The sequence below is a fragment of the Perca fluviatilis genome, chromosome 3 (assembly GCF_010015445.1).
Source record: "Perca fluviatilis chromosome 3, GENO_Pfluv_1.0, whole genome shotgun sequence".
In the NCBI taxonomy this organism is placed as follows: domain Eukaryota; kingdom Metazoa; phylum Chordata; class Actinopteri; order Perciformes; family Percidae; genus Perca; species Perca fluviatilis.
This window is the reverse complement of record NC_053114.1, coordinates 23,135,759-23,158,977: the sequence shown is the minus strand read 5'-3', so window position 1 is coordinate 23,158,977 and position 23,219 is coordinate 23,135,759. Positions and strand designations below refer to the sequence as shown.

At 38.2% G+C, this 23,219-nt stretch overlaps 1 protein-coding gene across 3 annotated transcripts in view; it reads right to left on the bottom strand.

Annotated features, from left to right (window-relative positions):
• Positions 1–187: 187 nt before the first annotated feature.
• The window catches only part of mettl15 (methyltransferase like 15), a 53,570-nt gene continuing 30,538 nt past the window's right edge, over positions 188–23,219 (bottom strand). For 2 of the 3 annotated variants that reach the window (XM_039795192.1, XM_039795191.1), the window contains 4 exons: positions 20,170–20,306; positions 12,361–12,552; positions 10,622–10,800; positions 188–2,858 (listed from right to left, as the gene is read on the bottom strand). In XM_039795192.1, coding sequence (XP_039651126.1) covers positions 2,428–2,858; positions 10,622–10,800; positions 12,361–12,552; positions 20,170–20,306 — 939 coding nt within the window. In that variant the 3' untranslated portion in view covers positions 188–2,427. The remainder of the gene's footprint in view (positions 2,859–10,621; positions 10,801–12,360; positions 12,553–20,169; positions 20,307–23,219) is intronic. The other variant, XM_039795190.1, reaches the window with a different exon arrangement.

Sequence of the window (23,219 nt, the reverse complement as noted above, 5' to 3'; positions counted from 1 at the left end):
AGTTAATTAATAGTAATAATTATTCTCCCCAAAACAAAAAAATTGCAACTTTTCTGCCTCGAGCAGAGATGAGGAGCAGCTACAGAGGTCTCACTTCTGCTTGATTTAACACCAACAGATTTTTCTCTGACCTTTTTGACTCAAGTGACATCACTTGAGACAATATATCAGATTTCGTACAGCTTTCTCTGAAAACAAAAAAGTCTTCAAACTACTTTATTCACATATGTAGTCGTACTCCCCAAGACCTGTAAACAGACTTTCCTGTGTAAAATCAGCGGAGTTCCACTTTGCCTGCAGTACTTGACTACAGTACGTAAAATGGCGACATTATAAAAGGCCACTTAAAAATGTGAAGGACAATCTTGTCAGAAGAAATCCCATTTCCAGTGAATATGTTCTCTTAAAAAATTTACATCTCTCCCATGTTGCTTTATTCTTTTCTATTTATATTAACACTTCAACGCATCAGTGTGAAATGCAGTCGTGAGTAACATATTCTTACCATAAATGGTAAAAAGTGTGATTCAGATATAAAACCGAGACATATTCCACATCCACTGATGTCAAAAGGGAGGTGCATTCAAACGATATGGCATCATTTCATATTAGATTAAAACAGCATATAATTTTAGACACAGTTAAATGTAACTTGCACCATTTAGTTTCCAAGGTAATAAGAAGGGTATATTTAGAGTGCAGTAAACTGAGACAGACGAAAAAAGTGTTAATAATCTTGATGGAGTAATTACAATTAGTCAAAGCCAAATAGTAAAGATCAAACCAACTCCTCTACTTACAGTTGAAGGTGAGAGAATGATCAAGAACAACCACCTAGCTCATTTAGCACCACTTCTGACACTTGCGTCATTCAGTATTTAGTGGCATTACTGATTCATATGGTACAGTAGAGTTTTACTTGAGCGACTCATCAAGCAAGGTTCAGGGGAAATACAGACGTCAATTAGAAAAGGTGTTTTTTATGTTATATGTTGAGATATATTGCTGCAATAACCACCAAATATGCAGTCAAACATGGGCAATGCAAGGAAATACCCTTTTTTTCGAATAGCACACAAAAAAAACCCTGAAGTTTAAAACAAAGGTACAATCATGAAATTCATTCTACTTAGACATTATTGTAGCTGAACTTGTACTGAATACAAACAAAAATAATGGTACTTTGAAAATACTGCTTAGAGATGTTCAACAACATCAGAACATGCCAAAATCATTTGTGTGTCTGAAAACACCCTCGGACCCCAGATGGTTAAATTCATCACTCAAACTCAAATACAGTACTGTACAGGATCATAACAGTGCTGTATCAAACTAGAGGTGTAAAATAATAATAATAATAAAAAACAACTTTTCTGTACATTTTATAATATAAAAGGCGAACAACACAAACGTCACATAGTTTTACTTGGGTATAAAAAGTTTCACTTCAAACTTTAACCAGCTGTTCTCACTTGCGTTTGGGCAGGTTTATCAGTGCTAGGGCAAGGTGAAAGACAGACTGCTGCCCACCAGTGATATTGAAGTGAAAACCTCTTAATTCAATTAGATGTTTTTCTTCTGAAAGCCAAAAATTAAGCATATATATTAAATTAAACATAATCAGCTGTTTCTAATTAGTATTGTATCTTCATTTAATTCATAATTGCATATTCATTCTCGACCTTTGGGAACAGTTTATATAGCAAAAATTAGCTTGAATCAAAGGGCCGCTTACTAGCTTTCAGAGCCCTTAACCACATCTTACACATCTTCATTCAGTGAATGGAGCTGAATCAGGAATGTGGAACAATGTAATATTACATGACCAAAGGTCCTAGACGACACATGAACCAGCCTGATTCGCTCATTGAATTGACATTAAGATCAAAGTGAAAGCTTGTGAGTGGACCTTTGAGTTTAGATTACTTAGTTACATATATACATACATTTCTTTGTATTTGATGCCTGTTTTTATCCCAATTTGGAAAGTCTGAAAAGTCTTTGTCACTGCTAACTACTGTAGACATTTGCAAAATTTGTGACGCACGGTGCCGCCAATAATTTTTTTCACCGGTCAATGAAAAAATATAAAAAAATCCAACCAGCGGGAATATTGTGTGGGAGATTCATTCTGTCTCTTACCCAGAGTTCCCTCTTCAATGTGCAGTGCCCAAGCCAACCACTGATGCAGCATCAAGGACGACAACCCTCATTGGCTTCCCACCAATTGTGTTCTATGGAACAATTTAATGAGAAAAAAGAAAAATAGCATCCACAGCAGACAAATACAGTGGAGAGTTATTATGTAACTGCATCGACACCCTTTGCCAAACTTGCTTTAAGTATGACTTACTCTGGCTGTAAAACAGCTCAAATGTTTGGATGAAAAGAGAGATTTCCTGTTATTTCATAACTGAGGTCACATAATTAACGTCTGAGTGCCGCCCTCAGTTTAGCGGAGCGTCCTCGAGGATTCTCTTTTACGTCGTACTTTTCTGGGGCGATCACTTTTCTTCGCAGAGGAAGCCAATAAACGCTTCCACCATCTCTTTTTTCATCCACCAGTTTTTCCTTCCCGGTGCCTTGCTTTCTCGGGCTGAAGTGATACCGATCTAGATTAGACAAGTCATCTCCCTGGAGGAAACGTTTGACCAGCCTGTCTTCTAGTGAATGAAAGGTGATCACGCACAGACGTCCTCCAGGTGTCAGTGCCGCCCGGGCAGCACGCAGCCCAGCATGTAGTTCGTTCAGCTCATCATTCACAAAGATACGCAGAGCTTGGAAAGTCTTAGTGGCCACGTGTGCAGGTCGATGGAGGCGGTCCTTGCGTGCATAGACGACAGCTGCAGGAAACGATCCTAGAGACAAAGACATAATCCCAGTGAGTGGATCTCGTAAATCTAATCCACTACAATATTTTGTTATTACTGTATTTTTACAGTTGTTTTATTTGCATATGAAAAGAATAAAACAGAAGGCAAAAATTTTTTTGGAAAAATGTGAACGAGAATTTTTACAGCTTTAAAGAAACTGAGAAAAGAAAATGAGACCTAAACACAAGCAAGATTGCAGGAGACCAAGAGGGGCAGATGAATGAAGTGAGATGAGCGTGGCCACTTTAAGGTTACAGCGATAAGTCGATTAATCGACTAGGCCATCAACAGAGAGTTCAACTACTTAGAGAATCGATTTATCATTTAAGTAATTGTTTAAGCAAAAATGCCAAATATTTAATGGTTACAGCTTCTTATGGATTTGCTGCTTTACTTTATCTCATGTCACCATGAACTGAATGTCTTTGTAATATGGGCTGTTGGTACGACAAAACAAACAATTTGATGACATTATCTTGGACCTTAGTAAATTGCAATGGGCATTTTTTTTCACTATTTCCTGATATTTTACAGTCTAAGCGATGATGAAAATAATCACTAGTTGCAGCCCTAGTCCCTTAGGTGTGGTAGTCTGGAGTATTTTACCAACTCTTTAGTAAAAACTGCATCTCTGCGTTTTATTAACCCAGCAACATACTAAAGGGGCAATCATATCGGATTTCACTCCCCATTAATTTCTATGATGAGCCAGACGTATTCTCTTCCAGGACAAATTCACCCATCTTTTTCACTTCGCTCAGTTCAATCTGATTGAACTTTATCACACGAAATCGCAAAACTCTCCAACGTCCAATGCTAACAACCCTAAGCATGCTATTTTGTGTCTCGCATTGGAGTAAATTTTGACAAGTGAAATCCAGTCTGACTGCATCCTGAGACAGAAATTCAATTCAAAACCATGCACCGTGACCCAGTATTGGACTTACAGCATATGTGGTTGGCAGCATTTGTGACTTTTATGTTCACAACCAGTTTCAGACCAAACATTTATGTTGGCTTTTTTTAACCATGATCATGTACAGTACTTTTCCTAACTGCCCATAACCTCAATCTTTCCCAAACCTTAACCATGCATCGTTGTCACAGGACATCAGAAGGGCAATATAATACATACAGCACGCAGTGAGGAATGCACAGAGACAAAACAACTACTGAACAAGCTCAAGAGGTTCAACTCTTCAGGTCAGGACTACACAGTCTACACAAGTGACAGTACTGTGAGTTCAGCAACACATTTTGGACAGACGAGATATTGTCTGAAGGAGGAGTGAAGGAGGCCATCTGTGTCAAACCTAAACAACCATCCGTGAACACAGTGGGGGACAGCTACACCACTTATGCGCAACCACACCACCAACTATGGACCTTTTTCACAGCAGACATTTTGACTTGTCATAGTAGGAAAAGCACAGCTGAAATTGATAACCTTAACGATGGCTCAATTCCATCAAGTGTCCCAGTAAGCTATTTCAGTGAGTCAGCATGCACAATACCAGGGCCTCTCCTAAGTGGAATGCAGACAGCATTAATGGTTTTGAATACACCTGTGCTTTTCCTACTATGACATGTCAACATGTCTGCCGTGAAAAAGGTCTATACCTGGATTCTTGTGACTCAAAATACCCTTGTGTCCTGACGGTTCATCAATCACCTCAACAACCCACAGGCATTATGAGTGTGTGAATAACACAAAAGAGGTTGAGATGCCTGCAATCACCACCAGTCAGGAAAATAAAAGAAGCCTCTTGAATCAACCATGCCACTGATTTATATGCTATCTTCTGGTTGACTGAGAATCATCAGACATAGTTGGCTGCCTTATATTATTAATGCAAGAGGAGTCATTACATTTAGAAAAAAAAAAAAGTATTGACGTAGCATAAAAATCTAGCTTACTGCAAAATACATACGAGCCACTGTAAGCAGTGGAGAGAGAGCTGCAGCAGAACTGAGCGGCAGGGCCATCAGAGGCTCCGTGCGAAGCAGATGGAGGGTGGAGATGGTGTTGATATGGTTGATATGGCTGATGTGTCACTAAAATACCGAGGTAAATGCCGCCAAATGCCTCTCACGATCTCTCAGTTCACTGAACGCCAAGTTCAAGTAAAATCTTACTGAGCACAAAACGACTACTTGACAAGGCCATGATTTCTGTTTAAAAATAACAATTGTGTTTGTTTGTTTTTTTTATTTATTGCTGTCTCGCTGGTGCAGTGAAAGTGATTCATGTTTCTCTCCCCCACCACAAACTTCCTCTTCATTACTCCTGAACAATTTACACCTTCCTTTTTAGAGGCGGATAATTAAAACATATGCTGCATATTAAAGTTGGGAAACAAAACATTGGCTTTTTGTCAATACATGTGAAGAGTTGATTCCACCTTGACCAACTCATAACCCCCACACAGACGACAAATTAACAATAAGACACTTATATAGACCTAAAGAGAAACTGCAATAAATAGAGAAGTGAGTGATGTGGCATTTCTCTCCGCCTGCACTAAACAGCCCAAGGTGTGACTCACACTGCAATCAATACAATGCCTGCGCTGCAAGGACCAGCCCTGCTCCGGCCTCACCAAGCCATGTGCTCTCTATCTACTTCATCTTTCAAAAGTCCTACAGACAGATCCATGGAGAAAAGAAGAGATTAACATGTGAACATAAAGGGGAAATCAGGTGTGAACACTGTCAGTGTATTACATATGACAAAATTAGCATCAAAGCTGTGCTGTACCTTTGTGTTATGTTTTATCTTAATTTGCTATATTTGATGTTTTACCAACAAAAGCAAAAGCACAACTACATCCCACAATAAGATATTTGGACAACAGTGTTTGATGCTTTCGGGGTTACTGGCCAAACAAAAAGTAGCAGTTTGTTCACAACAAAAGAATAAGTGGAACAGGAGAACATTGACAGGACTTTGTTTGAGGTGACACCACAGATGAGATGATGTATTTGCTCAAGTTGAAATTTTTCAATTTGAGCCAGACATTGACTGAGACACTGTTGGACTGTTGAGAAACAAAAGTAAGCGCTTTTTCACACCAAAGAGTTGAGTCAGTCTAACAGTCTAATTAATTTACACGTGGTGCTGGAAGCTTGGTGACGCAGTACAACTTGTGGGGCTAGCTGCTGTAGCTAGTGAGCAAGCTGGTAACCAGTGTTGTAATGTAACGAAGTACAAATAATTTGTTACTGTACTGAAGTAGTATTTTCTCGTGTCTATACTTACTTTTTTATTTACATTTCTGGAAACTTTTACTTCACTACATTTCCCCTAAGCGTCTTTTCTACTCATTGCTACAAAATAACATCAGAAGACATTCGTTAGACGGCAAAAAGAGCTGGCGAATCAATGCTCCTAGATTGCAAGTTAATGCTCGCTCCATTCCAGTTGGTGACTGGTGACTCCGGTTTGTTGCCAAGCGCCAAAACTAAAGAAGACGAGGAGGAAGCATAATAATGAATAGCGTCATGGAAACACCTGCTGCAGGCTCTCCCGCCAACGTAACAGACAATGACCACCTCGGCGACAGTGGGGAAGATAAGGTTACACACCTGTGCCGGTATTTGCAAGAAATGTTTTCATATGCTGGAGTGCAAGATTCTTCCTCACAAAAAAAAAAAAATGAAAATTCTGTTTCAGTTTTTCTCTGTGTTGATGTCAGACTTTAAATTAGATGTTTAAGAAGGAGTGGAAACCCTGAATATTATGCTTTACTAACAGGAAGCAACAATAAAGTTCATAATCAAAGTGTTTTTTCTTTTCTTCTAGTACTTAAGTACATTTAATATAAGAAAATGACTTTTGATACTTAAAGTGCTCATATTATGCTTTTTGCTTTTTCCCTTTCCTTTATTGTGTTATATAACTTTTTTGTGCAGGTTATAGGTTTACAAAGTGGAAAAGCCCAAAGTCCCCCCCAAAGGGACTTACCATCTCCAACAGAAAACACTGTTCACAAACTGCTCCAAACAGCTCTGTTGTAGTCCAGCCTTTCTTTCGTGACGAACGTGCTTCACTTTGTAACACGTTATAATGCTCGCCTAGCTGCTAGCGTGGCACACCCTCATACTCTGCTTCTTAATGGCTAGCTGTCCTTACCTAGCTCCTGCGCATGTGCGACTCCCAACAAAGATCTACAGAAGTGAGAGGTCTCACTCTGTAGCTAAAACAGAGAGCTCAACACACAGGGTGAAAAGATGAGCTGCAGCAATGTGCAGTAGAACAAAAATATAGTGTTTTTTGAAAATTAATCCACATTAACCTATTCTGGTACAACCTCTTAATACAATTATGAACCTGAAAATGAGCATAATATGAGCACTTTAAGTAAAGTAAAAATCAGATACCTTAAGACTTTAACTTGAGTAATATTCTAAAAGGTGACTAACTTCTACCAAAGTCATTTTCTGGTAACTTGTACTCAAGTATTGCTTACTAGTACTTTATACAAGAATGCTGGTAACATGCCATCTCACTGGAAATATGTTACTGCTAGCCAGCCACAACAGCCCACTGAGCTAGTTAATCATGCAATAATTTAACGCTTTATTTAAAAGAAGTATTTGTACCATTGACTCCTGTGTCCTTACGGACTGAAAACCACACCTCTATGTGCACTTAACACATTTCTGTACATTTAAAAAGCAAAATGACAAGAAAAGTGCCAAAAACTACAAATCAGCAATGAGCCGATATTAGCTTATCAAAGACATTTTGGTATGTTGTGCAACTTAGTCCAAAGTAACAACATTTATATTCATCACACATTTTAGAGACAGGACTCTATTTCAAAATAGAAAACCGGGTGCTTTCTTTTGTTGCCATTTTGTGGAACTCTGCAACAGGTTGAGCTTTTCTAAATGCATTTCAAACTGGCAGTGAATGGTAATGTTGAATTAATTCAAGTAAATCACCACCTGTGTTTTACTGTTGTTGCTCTAGGTCAAAATTAACGTTAAACACCTTGTTGGCGTCTCTAAATCAATGCATCCATGTCTCCCCCCCCGGCTACACACACACACACACACACACACATAGTTAAATACAGAGTGATTATGCCATTTATTGGGTTGTTGTGTTGAATGCATTTGGTGCTGTAATTTACCTAAATGTAGCTCACTTGACTCTTGTTGTCAGAATTTAGCAAAGTAAACTTTCAATTTACATGTTGGGTAGAATTCTACTGTATTTCCATTTCAGAGTCTCTCTTAAAATACCTTTAACAAAAAAAAAATGTTAATGGCTGCGGGATTTTTCTGTTACCATCACAGATGTATGACGTGGTTGTGTCACCATGGCTGCCTCTGCCATATAAATGTGTCTTTATGCTAAATTTCTAGGTCACTTTTGGTGGCCGTCTTGATTCCATTAGCACATAAAAGGAAAACACCCCTCCCACCCAGAAGCAAGACACATAACACTCTGTAGGTTGTCAACTAAAACTTGTCTGTAAAATAACGCCATGTTTTAATCATTAAACAGGCCGCACTTGCACAACGAGGCCAGTACGCACAGCTGTGGCTATTGTAGAGCCGTTATTATCACATTAACTTGTAAAGCATCTGGCAGTGATCTCTCACTCGTTATTGTTAAATGTCAGAAAAGTCATCAATGATTTATAGAGCTCATACTAAAACAGAATTTACAAAGTGCCTCAGAGTATATAACATAAAAATGCCAATGTAGACAAACACGTAGCGGACAAAAGTAATTAACTAGAATTAGCTTTATAAATATGATCCACCCATCCACTACCCTAACCTTCACACCATTTCCCCTAGCAATACAACATAAACGTCACACTGCAATGCACGTTGGTACTGGACGCAAATTGTGTCTTGCAGAATCGTCCAATATCAACGGACCTCCTTGGGACATTGGTGTTTACAAGATACTGGATATACAGTTGACAACGACTGTGTCAAATATACATGAATCCCAACTGGAGACAGCCTGGGACTACAGGAGTTGTTGAAAGTCTACAGATACAAGAAGCTTTGGAATCAATATACGAAACGGCTCATATTTTAAATAAATTTTGCTCAAAGACAAGTTATGTAATGTAACCCCAGTGCGTTTTATTAGGAGTGAGCACTGCTAAAAAATATCCCTTTAAATGCTACATTGTTTTAGCTGTGTCAGCAACCAGTCATATGGTAACTTAGGAGGCAATTTGGCCTTGTGTGCTCTGATTAATTTGGCATGCAGTTAATACACCAGTCATAATTCTATTTGAATGAAAACTCAACTCCTGGCATTTATTCATGCTGTTCTTCACCACTGTTTTGGAAGAAGGAAATAACGGGAGTAAATCCAGGTAAACCAGCTTTAAAACTGTGCGGTTTAATTCATGCAGATGTGAAGAGTGGTTCATGTGGATTCTAAAAACTAATAAATATTTGGAAAAGTAACTGAATACAACTCCAAAACCCCGCTCATTCACACAGCCATGTTTCTGTACATGACTAAATGCAGAATTTTTATATTCCTGTACAATTTAATTCAAATAATGAATCAAGGAAAAAGGTAGTGGATGCTGATGCAACCAACTTAAATGAAAAATAAAACACATTATTTGCTGCACTATTTGTTATTTTCATGTGGAAAATTCAGCATTTTAAAACATTTAAATGGATGGATGGACTGCATTTATATAGCGCTTTTACACTGTACAGGCACCATTCACCATTCAAACACACAATTATACACTGGTGGCCTAGTCTGCCATACAAGGTGCCACCTGCTCATCAGATAAACATGCACACACATTCTGGGTGTATTGTCTTGCCCAGGGACACTTCGACATGGGATTGCAGGGCCAGAGATCGAACCACCGACCTTCCAATTGGTAGATGACCGCTCGACCACCTGAGACACAGCCGGCCCTGTTTAGCCGTTTACTGCTGTACAATGTGTAAGATAACTGTAAAAAGATCAAAATAATCAGGAGAAAGAGAAAGTGCGACCAAAATACATATTATATGCAATATAATTTCTGATCAAACGGCTCCCTTCCATCCTCGTCATTTCTCCTGTGACTTAAATATTTTCCTGTCAAGATCAACAACAACTGTTCATAGAGCCCCGATGGAACTTTCTTAAATCAAAACTTCTTGCATTGTTCCAAATAAACATTGGTGGTGACTCACTTTGCTCTTCAAAAAAGATCAAACAGCTGCTCTCACTTACACCTGTTCTCCCAGGGTGACACTGACGCACATACTACTCAATACCACTGCAATAACTATTGAAATGACATCTCACTTGTTCAGCAGCTCAAATCTGAAGGCATACGGCTTAAAAAAAAAACAATCAGGGAAGACAAACAATGTAATCCCAGCTTTATGCACAAGTGTGTGAGCATATTTGTGAGCAGAGAAATGGGGGAAAAGAAGGGAAAAATAAAGCAAAACAGCAACATGGAAGGAGAGAGAGATGGGTTACTGTGTGTGAGCTGCTGTTTGTTTTCAAGGCATTAGCCACATTCTGTTGCAGCCACCTCCAGCACTGTCTTTGTCTCAACTCTCTCAAAGGAAGGTGCAGAAGAAAGGTACCCAAAACAAAGGCAGGATAATGACTGAGGTCGCAGTAAACATGATTTTCTGAGGCAAATACATCCCACCGGGAGACAGCCTTAATAACTCCACTCATGTTTTATTTTCCCTCGCAACCTCCAGAATTCTGCGGGGAATTTATCAGGACAGTGTCTAGCTACCTGCGACCACGCTGGCCAGCTGCTGTGTCCGGGTGATGGGGCTGACACGGCGTGCCTCCACAATGGTTGAAGCTATTTTCCTGGCGTGTCTTTCTTCCCCATATGCAGTGAGGATGGATGCAAGTGCCTGTTGATCTAAGGTATTCACAACGTCAGCAGCGCAGGGCATGTCGGGGTACCTACGCACAAGAAGAGAAGCCCAATTAAGCTGCTTGACGTCACGCCCTTGCTGACAGTGGCGAATCCTGACAACTCTGAGATACAGCTGAAAACCTTCATGGCTGACAGTTATGAATAGATTGATTGTGAGGGGATGAAAAGAGGAATGCAGCTTGTGCAATAGCTTATAATGGGTTATTTTAGCTGGTAGCTTTGCACATTATGCTGACGTGTTAAAGTGATTCATATATATTTATGAAAACATTCAAGAAGCAATACATTGAAATACATATGCATATCTATTAATTTATTTATCTATAAATGTATCTATCTTTCTATATACACATACCTACATACATATACTGTACATACATATATATATATATATGTGTGTGTATATATATATATATATATATATACACACACACACACACATATATATATATATATATGTGTATATATATATATATATATATATATATATATATATATATATATATATATATATATATATATATATATATGATACTATATATATATATATATGTATATATATATATATATATATATATATATATATATATATGTGTGTGTATATATATATATATATATTATATATATATATATATATATATAGATTTAGGCTCGATAAATCCTAGAAGGGTATGCGTGACTCTGGGTTTTTTTAGATTACATGGTCGCACTTTAGTAGTGTCACGCATCAACCTTCAGTAATATGGAGTTATAATGCTTCCATAATTAAAATAAAAATGAAAATTAGCAACTGCATTTTGTTCTTCTTTAATGGCTGCAAAAGAAATAATGGTATTATTCAAATTAAATTGTGAAAGCACTATTGTGTTTTTGTATACTTATTGCCAATATTAAAAATTCAAAAGAAAGCTTGACTACTACTGTATTATTTTTGTTTAGGGGTTATTTTTTGGGCATTTTATGTCATAATTTGATAGTGATAGTGAGAGAGGCAAGACAATGTGGCGAAAGAAAAAAATAAGTAGGGGAATGACCTGCAGCAAATGCTCTTGTTTTTAGCTTACATTGATCGGTTTCCCCAATGCACCAGGTGCATGCCAACCATGCACCTGAAGAATTTGCGATGTAACTTTACTCTTCTTCCTTTGCTACTGAGAAAGGACAGCTGTATTTACACAGCTACAATGGGTCGCTTGTCAAGAAAACACAGGCTATTTTAATCGTTTAAATAGATTTTTCACTTGTTAAACATATCAGACATATGTTTTGTCACTTTTCATTTATTCAATTTTATTAAGAACTTTAAGAGAAAAATAATACAAAATGAAGTCTAATAGGCCCATGTTATTGGTAGCCTATTTTGGCTAGGCCTTTTTTGTTCGCTGCACTTTGACACATGCTCCAATGAGTACTGAAGCAATTTCAAGGCAACAGTAACTCTGATTATCCAGCACTTCCTAACATGATGTATTAGGAAAATTAAGTGTTTTTTTATTTTTATTTTCAGCTTTGTTAATGCAGCATTGCTAATTAAAATTGAGATTCATCAGCCAGACAACACCTACTGTATGTTGCAAATCACTTACCTCTCTTCATCCATTCTCATATCCAGGGGCCCATCCTTGCTGAGGGAGAAGCCTCTTTCTGCCTGATCCATCTGCATGGAGGAGCAGCCAGCATCCAACAGGACAGCATCAATGCTGCCTGGCTTAATGTTCATGTTAGACAGCAGGGCTTCAAGCTCGCTGAATCGCCCAAGCAATGGTTTCACACGACCACTGGAGAAAGGATAAGGAAAAGGAATAGCGTAATTAGACATTTGTATATCAATGCATAAAATGGCTACTGTTAAAATACTAGCATTATATAGATGGATCCGGAAAAGAAATATTACATAATTTCAGTGCATCCAGTATTTTCAAAGGCACAGTAAAATGCCATTGTCATTCAACTCATTGGTAAAATCCAGTGGGGTGAGAAGAATAAGATATGAAAACATTAATAAAATGAGAATATGGGAAAATACATCACTTTATCTTGTGAGTAATTGCAAGCAAGATGCGGTTATCTTTGTGTTTTAGTTAATCAGTTTATCATTTGAATAAGATAACATGTTGATACAATGAACAGGTTGATAAAGTTAGGTTGAGAGATTGTGTGGCAAAGAGATTAAAGATTATGGTTGTAACAAAAGAAAATTATTACAATTTTGAATCTTAAGTAAACATTTTAAATTGTGGTGAGCAGGAAGTACCTCTAATATTGAATTGTATTGTGATACATACAAAGATGATAATGGGTTGAGTTCCTGAGTGATGGCTCTGGTAACCCTGCAAAATTATTCCTTGATGAAATAATACCGTAGTTGATAATACAAAGTGGCTCCCTTTCTATTATAATACAGGGAGAGGGTTTCAGAATGTAATACACTTTTTAGCGACTGGTTCAATAAGTTCTGTGATGGTAAGAGACCAATTTGGCAAGTATAACTGCATGAAGATATGTATATAAAGAAAGGTGTAAGATGTGCCCTGATCTGACTGTAAAGATATATTTTCTAGTTTCCTCAGTAAATTAAAAACATACTGCACATGCATTTTTCCAACCCTACATTAATAGTTACATGATTTTTTAATAAATAAGGCTTTAAAATCTGAAGACAGTGAACAGTTAATCACATCAACGCTTGGGTCAGACTATTTGTTTTTTTTATATTCATGTTTTTATTCATCAATAGCTAAACATGATTATTAATATGAATTATATTGATATTAATGCTATGCTATTTATTATTGCTATTATATTAGTATTATGTATAATTTTCTTCTATTTGTATTACTTTTAATACATTTAATTAAATTATTAATTAATTAATTTAACTTGACGTGCACTTTTTTGTACATTTCTTCTTTTTACTAACAATGTAATGGATGTCTGCTGTCATGTCACCCATGTTCTGTGTGACATTAAATAACGTTTGAGGGAGGAAAAAAAAGAACGGATATGGCTGGTTCTCATAGAAAATTATTGCGAGCTGAGAGCTTCACCAAGCTTGCCACATTGTGTCTATCTACTTCCAGTTACACACAACTGCTATACTGAATGGGAACGGTAAGTAAAGTCCCCTCTTCAGTTTATGGGAAATGTTGACGTTTACTTATTCCACAGCATCATTAATACACTGTAGAGAAAAAGGTTTCCAGTCAACCTTAACTGAATTGGGCGCTTCCTTGGAAGCCCGCTAACTGTCTTAGCTAGCCTATTGAGATCCTTTCGAGTCACTGACAGAGCAAGATCCTGTGTACACAGTCACTTCCTCATGCACAAGTAGAAAGATCCTCCAGCCACATTCATGCATTTTTCATGTGACCTTTTAACATTGTGTGAACAAAGATGATGGCAGAAAAGAGCAACGGGAGCTAGTATCTATACATTAGGAGCAAAAGGTCTTATACAGCCTTCTCCACCCATAGTTTCTAGTGAAGTTATTACTCTTAAAACGAAAAGGGACGAACATATCGGATTGTCATTTCTAAATGACAAACAACTTTTTTCCACCAACTTTTTTTTATTTAAAGGTCCAGTGTGTAACGTGTATAGTTGTTCATTATCAAAATCTGTGTTGCCCATTCACAAACTTCCTTTTTCATGAATATATACCACCACCATCAATTCCAAGTATTCCTTTTGGCTTGGAATTTTACATTGGCATTCGCATGAACTGGGGTAGACATGCCATATTCATGCACCACCTTGAAATACGTTAACCGGTAAGGAACATATAGGACATACTGCTTTGCCTTTCGCGTTTTCACAGTCACATGATAAACTCACAGGTACTGCTAATGCTACTAATGGGTATCGTAGCTTCCCGGCCCCGGCAAGTTTGAAGAAGGAAACATGGAGGACCACACATATTCAAGATAGATGGGAGAAATTCCTACACATTGGACCTTTAAGTTAACATTTTTACAACAGGTGACAGATGGCACAGGTTGTGGTGAACAAGGTATAGTGAAAACAGTGTGTAATTTCCCTACAAGTCCCATACCCACCCTAAACAACTAATTTTATACGCCACAGACCCAACTGCAAAAGATAAGCAGCTCAAGTTGACTACACCACCTCATCATCTATTGTCATCAGCTTCCAATTAGCTGTTGCTCTATTTCTATTTTTTTGTGTATTTGTAGCACCAGAAATTGACTTTAATTATTGCTTGAAGGACTGTATTGATACAAATAAGCTGCATTGCTATCGATATAGATATCGATAAAATAAAGTTATTGATATCCTTCCCTTAGCAGAAATTGTATTACATTTCAAACTTGCCCCTTTTATGTACACAACAAAGACTCCACCTTTCTCAAGATTAACTAGGGGCATGCAAGGAAAGAACAGAAATTGGCAGGACCTCTATTTCAAAACCCACAGAAGACAAAATGGCAAGGGAGCATCTCACCCACGCTGCCAGGGCCTTCCTTTGCTTTGCTGTTGTTATTCACTATCCTGCACAGTGATTGATTTGTTGAAAAATCTATAGTAAAGGCTTTGTTGTTCTCTCCCATCACCTGCACAATCTCTTTCTGTTACTGCCTCCTCAGTAACACTCCACCCACCTTCTCCATTTCAATTTTTTTGGGGATTATTCAAAGTATAAACTGTCTTTTTGGTAAAAGTTTTATCTTATTGGTTTTAGAACATGTTCGCCATGCAGGATTCTTGTTGAAGCATTTTTACTAGAGGTCAAGCAGTGTTGTGCAGATGATGATTTTGTTGCCTCAAAGCTAGTCACTAACTTTGTCTGCGGTTTGGTGCTGCAAACCAAATTGTAAATATGCAGCCATAAAAACAAAAAGAAGGAGCTTAAAGAGAGTCAAATGCTAAGAAACACGTTTCTGCAACCTATACATAGACAAACATGTGCACGGGTCTTTCAGAGACATTTGCATGGTTGTTTCTTTTATACTTGTACGCACAACTTCTATAACTTGTTTTACTTTATTTTGAACCCACCTCCTGAAAGGATGTGGATTGACCATTAGCTTTCTCACTGCGCAGGTCCGCACTAGGCATTGTTAAGACTTGGGAGGTGTGCGCATCAGCTCCTGTGAAAGACTCAATGGTTGTGGATTACACCTTTCTCTTCACAGAGATGTTTTGTGCATCTTCAAAGAAGGTAGTTCCAAGTCATTCCAGCTTTACGTGATGGCATCACAGAAAAAACATTAATTGTAATTATCTACTTCCGTCTGACTGATTGAAGAGCTAAACACATGTGTATGCATTGATACAGTAAGGGCAGGGAAGTGGGTCAATAGTCAACATTGCCACTTATGTTACTATATATTTCACAAATAAATAGCTTTGCTCCCTAACAGATAAAAGAATTGCTGAATTCCTCATTTCATTAGTGTTGAGAAATAAAACGAACAAGAGTTGGTCCATGTATTGTACCTTCTCTGTGTAACTGCAGACACATTTTTTTGGTGCCGTCAGTGCCAGCATACTGACTGGCAAAAGAGGGTTAAGAAGAGCAAGTTAGGCAAGAGTGTAGCTTCAGACCGAGAGGGACCTCACAGCTTTATTTGAAAGCCGCTATGAGGAGTTTGTGTTGCTACTCTACATAATGTAGCAGTGTTCTCAGCCCTGCCCACTGGGAAAAGGTGCAAATGACTGATGCAACTCAATATTCTAATAGAAAAGAGACCACTTTGTTTATATTATATTTGTATAAATCATTTTACACACAAATAACAATTTGAAGTCTATAACTTAAATATATATTTAAGTAATGTAATAGCTAGCTATTATACAACACTGAAAGCTCTGTTATGCTAATCAAAGGCAATTATTTGTAATCATGGAATGTTTTAAACAAATTACTTTTACTTTTTAATTATTGGATATTAAAATTCTGCAGTCTGTGTCCGCCCACAGGTAGGTGATGAACATACCTTTCATTAGAAACTGCGACTTCTTTCCTAACACGTTTTTGTAAGCCACTGAAGGATTTAAAAATATGCAAAACAATTACATAACATTTCTAAATTATTAACTTCTTTATGTGGCTTAGACACAGAGTTGGAGATATAAATGCCTTATGTAAGGTCTTATATTATTAAAGAGGACAAGTTTCAGTGGTGTATGTGTGGAGGTCCAAGTGTGGGCTCATAATTGCTTAAGAGATCTGAGCTTTTTATAGTTGTAGCACCCCACATTGACATCATGCCTTTTTTTTGTTATTCTGGCATCTCACTGGATCAATCTAATACTGAATATGATCTTCCCAAGACTCACACAGAGACCGTCCACATCTTTAAAGATTGAGATGTTAGCTGTAAGTGTGTTCAGCTCAGCCTCTGGCAGTTATTACCCTCCAGTCTCTTGCCTTTTTTCTCCCGTTTCTTTACGTATATCATGTAGATTCATTATTCATTGCACAGACATGTCTTTGCGCCAGGTTGTGCAAACCCGTGCAAATCTGAGTCCAGTTGTGTCTTTCCATTCCACTTACAATCGCACCGCCCCCAAACCTTGTCTTGTTTAAATCAAGATCAAGATAATTTCATGTTCCCACCTTTTGCAGGATATCTAACAACTGTTAAATTCTGGTTGTTTAATTATGCAGTCAAACGGTGTACAAAAATAAGTGTTCTTTTGAGACTTTGAACCTGCCAAACCACTTAATAATTGATACTATACATTTTAAGTAAATAACCATAAATAAATAATCCATTATGATTGATTTCATTATATTATCTACACTGCACAGGATTTGTTTTTATCAAACTAGTTTTGAATTGTAGTTAAACAAAATATAATATATATTATATATAGGCGTATAAAAAAGCTAAATATGTTGCAATAAGGTATAATGCAAACTATCAATTTACAGTTTGAGTTTCCTTATTGTCAAACTTTTATTTCCAATCCATTATAAACCATCAAGCTCAATTAAGAAATTGTCTACTTTGGTTACAGCATAATGTTTGGCTACTGTTAAGTATTTCCTCCCTTCCCTAAATAGTTCCTTGCATTCACTCGTTCTTGTCCATCTGGAATAAGAATACAGTACACTCAGTGAGGACATCAGGAACCTTCCCAGCAGGCTCAGTTTGAGCGCATCGTTCAATAAGATGCCCTCTTCACAAATCAAGCCTGAAATATTCCTTTGTGGTGACCCGCTCAGTTCCTTAGGAAGGTTATAAAAATTGTGAATTTGTTGGTGACCTTGCCATCGTATTCTTAGAAATGTAATCAATAACTGTTAAATGCTTGCCTGCTGTTTCTCCACTTTAATTTTATCATCTTTATTTTCTGGTTTAAAAGCTTGTTTCTGAATGGTGAGATCAGGAACATTTACAAATAGTGAAATCTACATTAGTGTTATCTATGAAATGTGATTGATTGTTTGAAGTTGTTAATCAGCTAGTTAGAATTGAGAGGATGGCTGACTTGTGAGTTTAAGAAGAATGCAAAGAATATAACACTTGGTTGGATTGGTTTCTTTATGGTGACAAAACCAAGCCAAATAATTCTACGTGAAGAAGAGCCAGGATATTTTTATGCAGTGTGCAATTTATTGAGGACGAAAAACTAACTGGGCTGGTGAGCTCTTTTGAATAGAGTTCAATAGTTCAATAGTTCTGTTGACTACACAGAGGGCTCTGGCAAAACAACACAGGGTCATCTGGCAAAAAGGTTCAACCAGGCTCAAATGTTGCTGAAATGCAGCCTTTAAATGCATAATCTGTTACTCCAACTGGACTGCCTGGATCGCATTTTGTGTGCCTGTACCTATAACAAAACGCCCCCACCAACGCAGCCCCGTGCAGGAAGAATTGCCTTGTCATCTAGCTACACAGCTAGCTATATCCATGAAAAATTACGACAAAAATGGCAAAAAAAAAAGTGTGGGTAAGATTGACAATTTACAAGCTGTTGTAAATGGAGTAAGAGAAATACCTTTTAAATTGGCGGATTTTTTCAATCATCATAAAAACATTAATTTAACTGCTCTTAGCCACTGTTACCATAGTCAGTGATAGCATTTCTGAAAACATATAAAATTTGTTTTAAGATGGGAGAAATAAAGATTTAAAAAAAAAAAAGATTCGACTATGCTGGTGTGAAAGCCAACATGGCACTTGTTGATGTAAAATCAACAAAGTGCATAGTTGATAGCATATCTCATATCATATCAGTGGGTGTGACCCCATACAGTATGCACACATGTCAATAATGCTTGGTGCCTTTTCAGATTCATAACATTTATTGTGGGCACAACTCCTAGCTATTCAAGTTGCAGGAAAAAAAAAAAAAAAAAAAAAAAAAAAACAAATTAGGAGGTGAAAAGAGTGATTTTTTTGTAACTATAAAAAATGTGTTTTTTTTTTTTTATTTTTTTTCTGTGGGGTGTTTTTTTCTCAAAACATGGGAGAACGGGTTAGATGCAAAAAGTTGGGGGGGGTAAAATTTTTTTTTCAGACAGAGAAAGAAAAAAAAGAGAGAAAATCCTCTAATGCTGTTGTGCAGATGCACTGCGTAGGCTGCCAGGGTCTTTTACTCAGGCTTCCAATAATATTGGTTAATTGCTAGATTTCTCTAGCTTCTCTCAACTTGCATCACGAGTAGGCGTGGAAGAGTTTACAGCAGGGGTATATTGCTGCTGACAGAATACAGTGTTCTCATTCTCTCTCTCTCTTAATTGTCATTCCCAGCTCACAGGCACATTTCTCTGGCAGATTCCCTTGAGAGAGGTTTCCCCAGAATCTACGTAAAAGGATTCCTTCCCACGCCATGGTCTTAGGAACATCTCATTTTCATCCTCCCGCGCCTTGCTCATGCACACACACACTCCCTCCCACCCTGGCATTGTGTCCTCGTGTCTCCCTGTTCTCTCACTCTCATGTTTTCATTTTCTTTTTCTCTCTCTCCACTTTTTAACTTCTCTGGGCTTCTCTCTACTTCCCGCCCCCCTTCATATCTTATAGATCCTCCGTGGGAGGCAGCATCTCGTTCACACTGCAGGCGTGGGCCCTTGCTCTGACAAATGACATGCTGGGCCCACCAGCTTTGCGTGGGGGGGAGAAAGCTTTAAGTTAAGAAGGAAGAATGGATTTGATTGGATGGAGAAACTCAAGGGCTGTATCTTGGTGAACAGTATTTGATCGGGCTCAGGCAACAAGTGAGAAATACAGCAAGAACTGCAATACAATATCACAACTACAGTATGTTTTCAGAAATAATGACCACAAACCAAACACTGCTCAAGATGGTCAGGCGCTCAGCTGCCACAATAAAAATGAATAGTAAGTTACAAACATTTGCCTAGACAGCTAAGCTTTTACTTGTGTTTTGGTCTAGTTGATGTTTTTCAATAAATCACTTACGAGTATTCCTTGGCTAACTGCTGGGCCAGAGAAATGGCTGTAGGATCTCGGTCTAAGGCCAGGACTGTGACTTCAGGAACCATATTCAGTATTGCTTTGGTATGACCACCACCTCCAAATGTCATATCCAGGACCACCTACATGCGAGAAAGCAAGAAAACAACACATTCTTCTCACACCAGGACTCCATATACACACATTAATCATCATCAGCTTATTATCACAATGTTAATTCTTGATTTAAGAGTTTAACTCACACTTACGCACGGACAAGGGTAATTTTAAATGAATCTGTCTTATCTAAGGGTACTTGATGTCAATTCTAATGCTGGAATTAACTCAAAATTGCCGATAAGCCCATAAGTTTAAGGTAGACTTCCTCAATATTCATATACATACATTGATAAAGAAGGTTGACTTTGGAAGTGTGATGATCATAGTTCAAGTATAAATCATTCTCTCACCTATTACATTACATTTAATTTAGCGGACGCTAAAAGTGACTTCCAATAAATGCATTTTTGGGCATTTTTTAGGCCTTTATTTCTATAGGACAACTTAGACTTGAAAGGGGATAGAGAGAGGGGAATGACACACTGCAAAGGGTCGCAGGCTGAAGTTGAACCTGCGGCCGCTGTGTCAAGGAGTCAACCTCTATACATGGGCGCCCGCTTTACCAGGTAAGCTAACCAGGCGCCCAGAGATGTTTTTTAAGCCTGCGATGGAAGATGTGTAGACTTTCAGCTGTCCTTATAGTAATTACATTTACTTCACTTGCTTATTGTTTCCAAGCTAAAACTTTGACATTCATGTCCTAACAAAATAGATTTTCAGCTCACCAATGCAATATAACATTTTTATCAACATACAGTACAGGCCAAAAGTTTGGTTTCCTTTATTTTCATGACTATTTACATTGTAGATTCTCACTGAAGGCATCAAAACTATGAATGAACACATGTGGAATTATGTACTTAACAAAAAAGTGTGAAATAACTGAAAACATGTCTTATATTTTAGATTCCTCAAAGTAGCCACCCTTTGCTCTGATTACTGCTTTGCACGCTCTTGGCATTCTCTTGATGAGCTTCAAGAGGTAGTCACCTGAAATGGTTTTCCAACAGTCTTGAAGGAGTTCCCAGAGATGCTTAGCACTTGTTGGCCCTTTTGCCTTCACTCTGCAGTCCAGCTCACCCCAAACTATCTCGACTGGGTTCACGTCCAATGACTGTGGAGGCCAGGTCATCTGGCGCAGCACTCCATCACTCTCTTTCTTGGTCAAATAGCCCTTACACAGCCTGGAGGTGTGTTTGGGGTCATTGTCCTGTTAAAAAATAAATGATGGTCCAACTAAACGCAAACTGGATGGGATGGCATGTTGCTGCAGGATGTTGTGGTAGCCATGCTGGTTCAGTATGCCTTCAATTTTGAATAAACCCCCAACAGTGTCACCAGCAAAGCACCCTCACACCATCACACCTCCTCCTCCATGCTTCACGGTGGGAACCAGGCATGTAGAATCCATCCGTTCACCTTTGCTCTGTCGCACAAAGACACGGCGGTTGGAACCAAAGATCTCAAATTTGGACTCATCAGACCAAAGCACAGATTTCCACTGGTCTAATGTCCATTCCTTGTGTTTCTTGGCCCAAACAAATCTCTTCTGCTTGTTGCCTCTCCTTAGCAGTGGTTTCCTAGCAGCTACTTGACAATGAAGGCCTGATTCGCGCAGTCTCCTCTTAACAGTTGTTCTAGAGATGTGTCTGCTGCTAGAACTCTGTGTGGCATTCATCTGGTCTCTAATCTGAGCTGCTGTTAACTTGCGATTTCTGAGGCTGGTGACTCGGATGAACTTATCCTCAGCAGCAGAGGTGACTCTTGGTCTTCCTTTCCTGGGGCGGTCCTCATGTGAGCCTGTTTCGTTGTAGCGCTTGATGGTTTTTGCGACTGCACTTGGGGACACATTCAAAGTTTTCGCAATTTTCCGGACTGACTGACCTTCATTTGTTAAAGTAATGATGGCCACTTGTTTCTCTTTACTTAGCTGATTGGTTCTTGCCATAATATTAATTCTAATAGTTGTCCAATAGGACTGTCGGCTGTTTATCAACCTGACTTCTGCACAACACAACTGATGGTCCCAACCCCATTAATAAGGGAAACAAATTCCACTAATTAACCCTGACAAGGCACACCTGTGAAGTGAAAACCATTTCAGGTGACTACCTCATGAAGCTCATTGAGAGAACACCAAGGGTTTGCAGCACTAACAAAAAAGCAAAGGGTGGCTACTTTGAGGAATCCAGAATATAAGACATGTTTTCAGTTATTTCACAATTTTTTGTTAAGTACATAATTCCACGTGTTCATTCATAGTTTTGATGCCTTCAGTGAGAATCTACAATGTAAATTGTCATGAAAATAAAGGAAACGCATTGAATGAGAAGGTGTGTCCAAACTTTTGGCCTGTACTGTATGTTATTACAATATTCTGTAGTTACACATCCTGTACGAAACGCAAACAGAAAGGTTAAAATCCTCTAAAAGTTATTTTTTGATGTTGTTATGTCATTCTGCCCTGTGACAGACAAAAAATGCATTGTGAGAACAATTCATCTGACAGAAAACCTCCAGTGAAAGAAGATGAAATGACACCGCTAGCCTTTGTTTAATCATTATTTAAATTAGCTATAATGTCTTGAACGTTCTGGAAAATGTTGATTATTTACCTTGTTTTATTTTTGAAGTCCCACAGTAGTATTACTGTAGGGCTGGAACCCTGGAACAAATGCCCAGCAATGACGGAGTAACTTCTACAATGCAAGTAAACTATTTAAATTAATCACTCTCCAACCAGTAGAAGCGACTGGCTAACACTAGTGTATTTATTAATCATCACACCCTCCGATTTATATTCCACTTTAGCCAGACCTTTTGCACTTTACACTCAAGACCTACTGCTCTGCACGGCTTGCACTTGAATGGGGAAAATAGGGCCCTGTCACTGCACTGCTGCAGTCTTAAGCCCCTGACACACCAACCCGACGGCT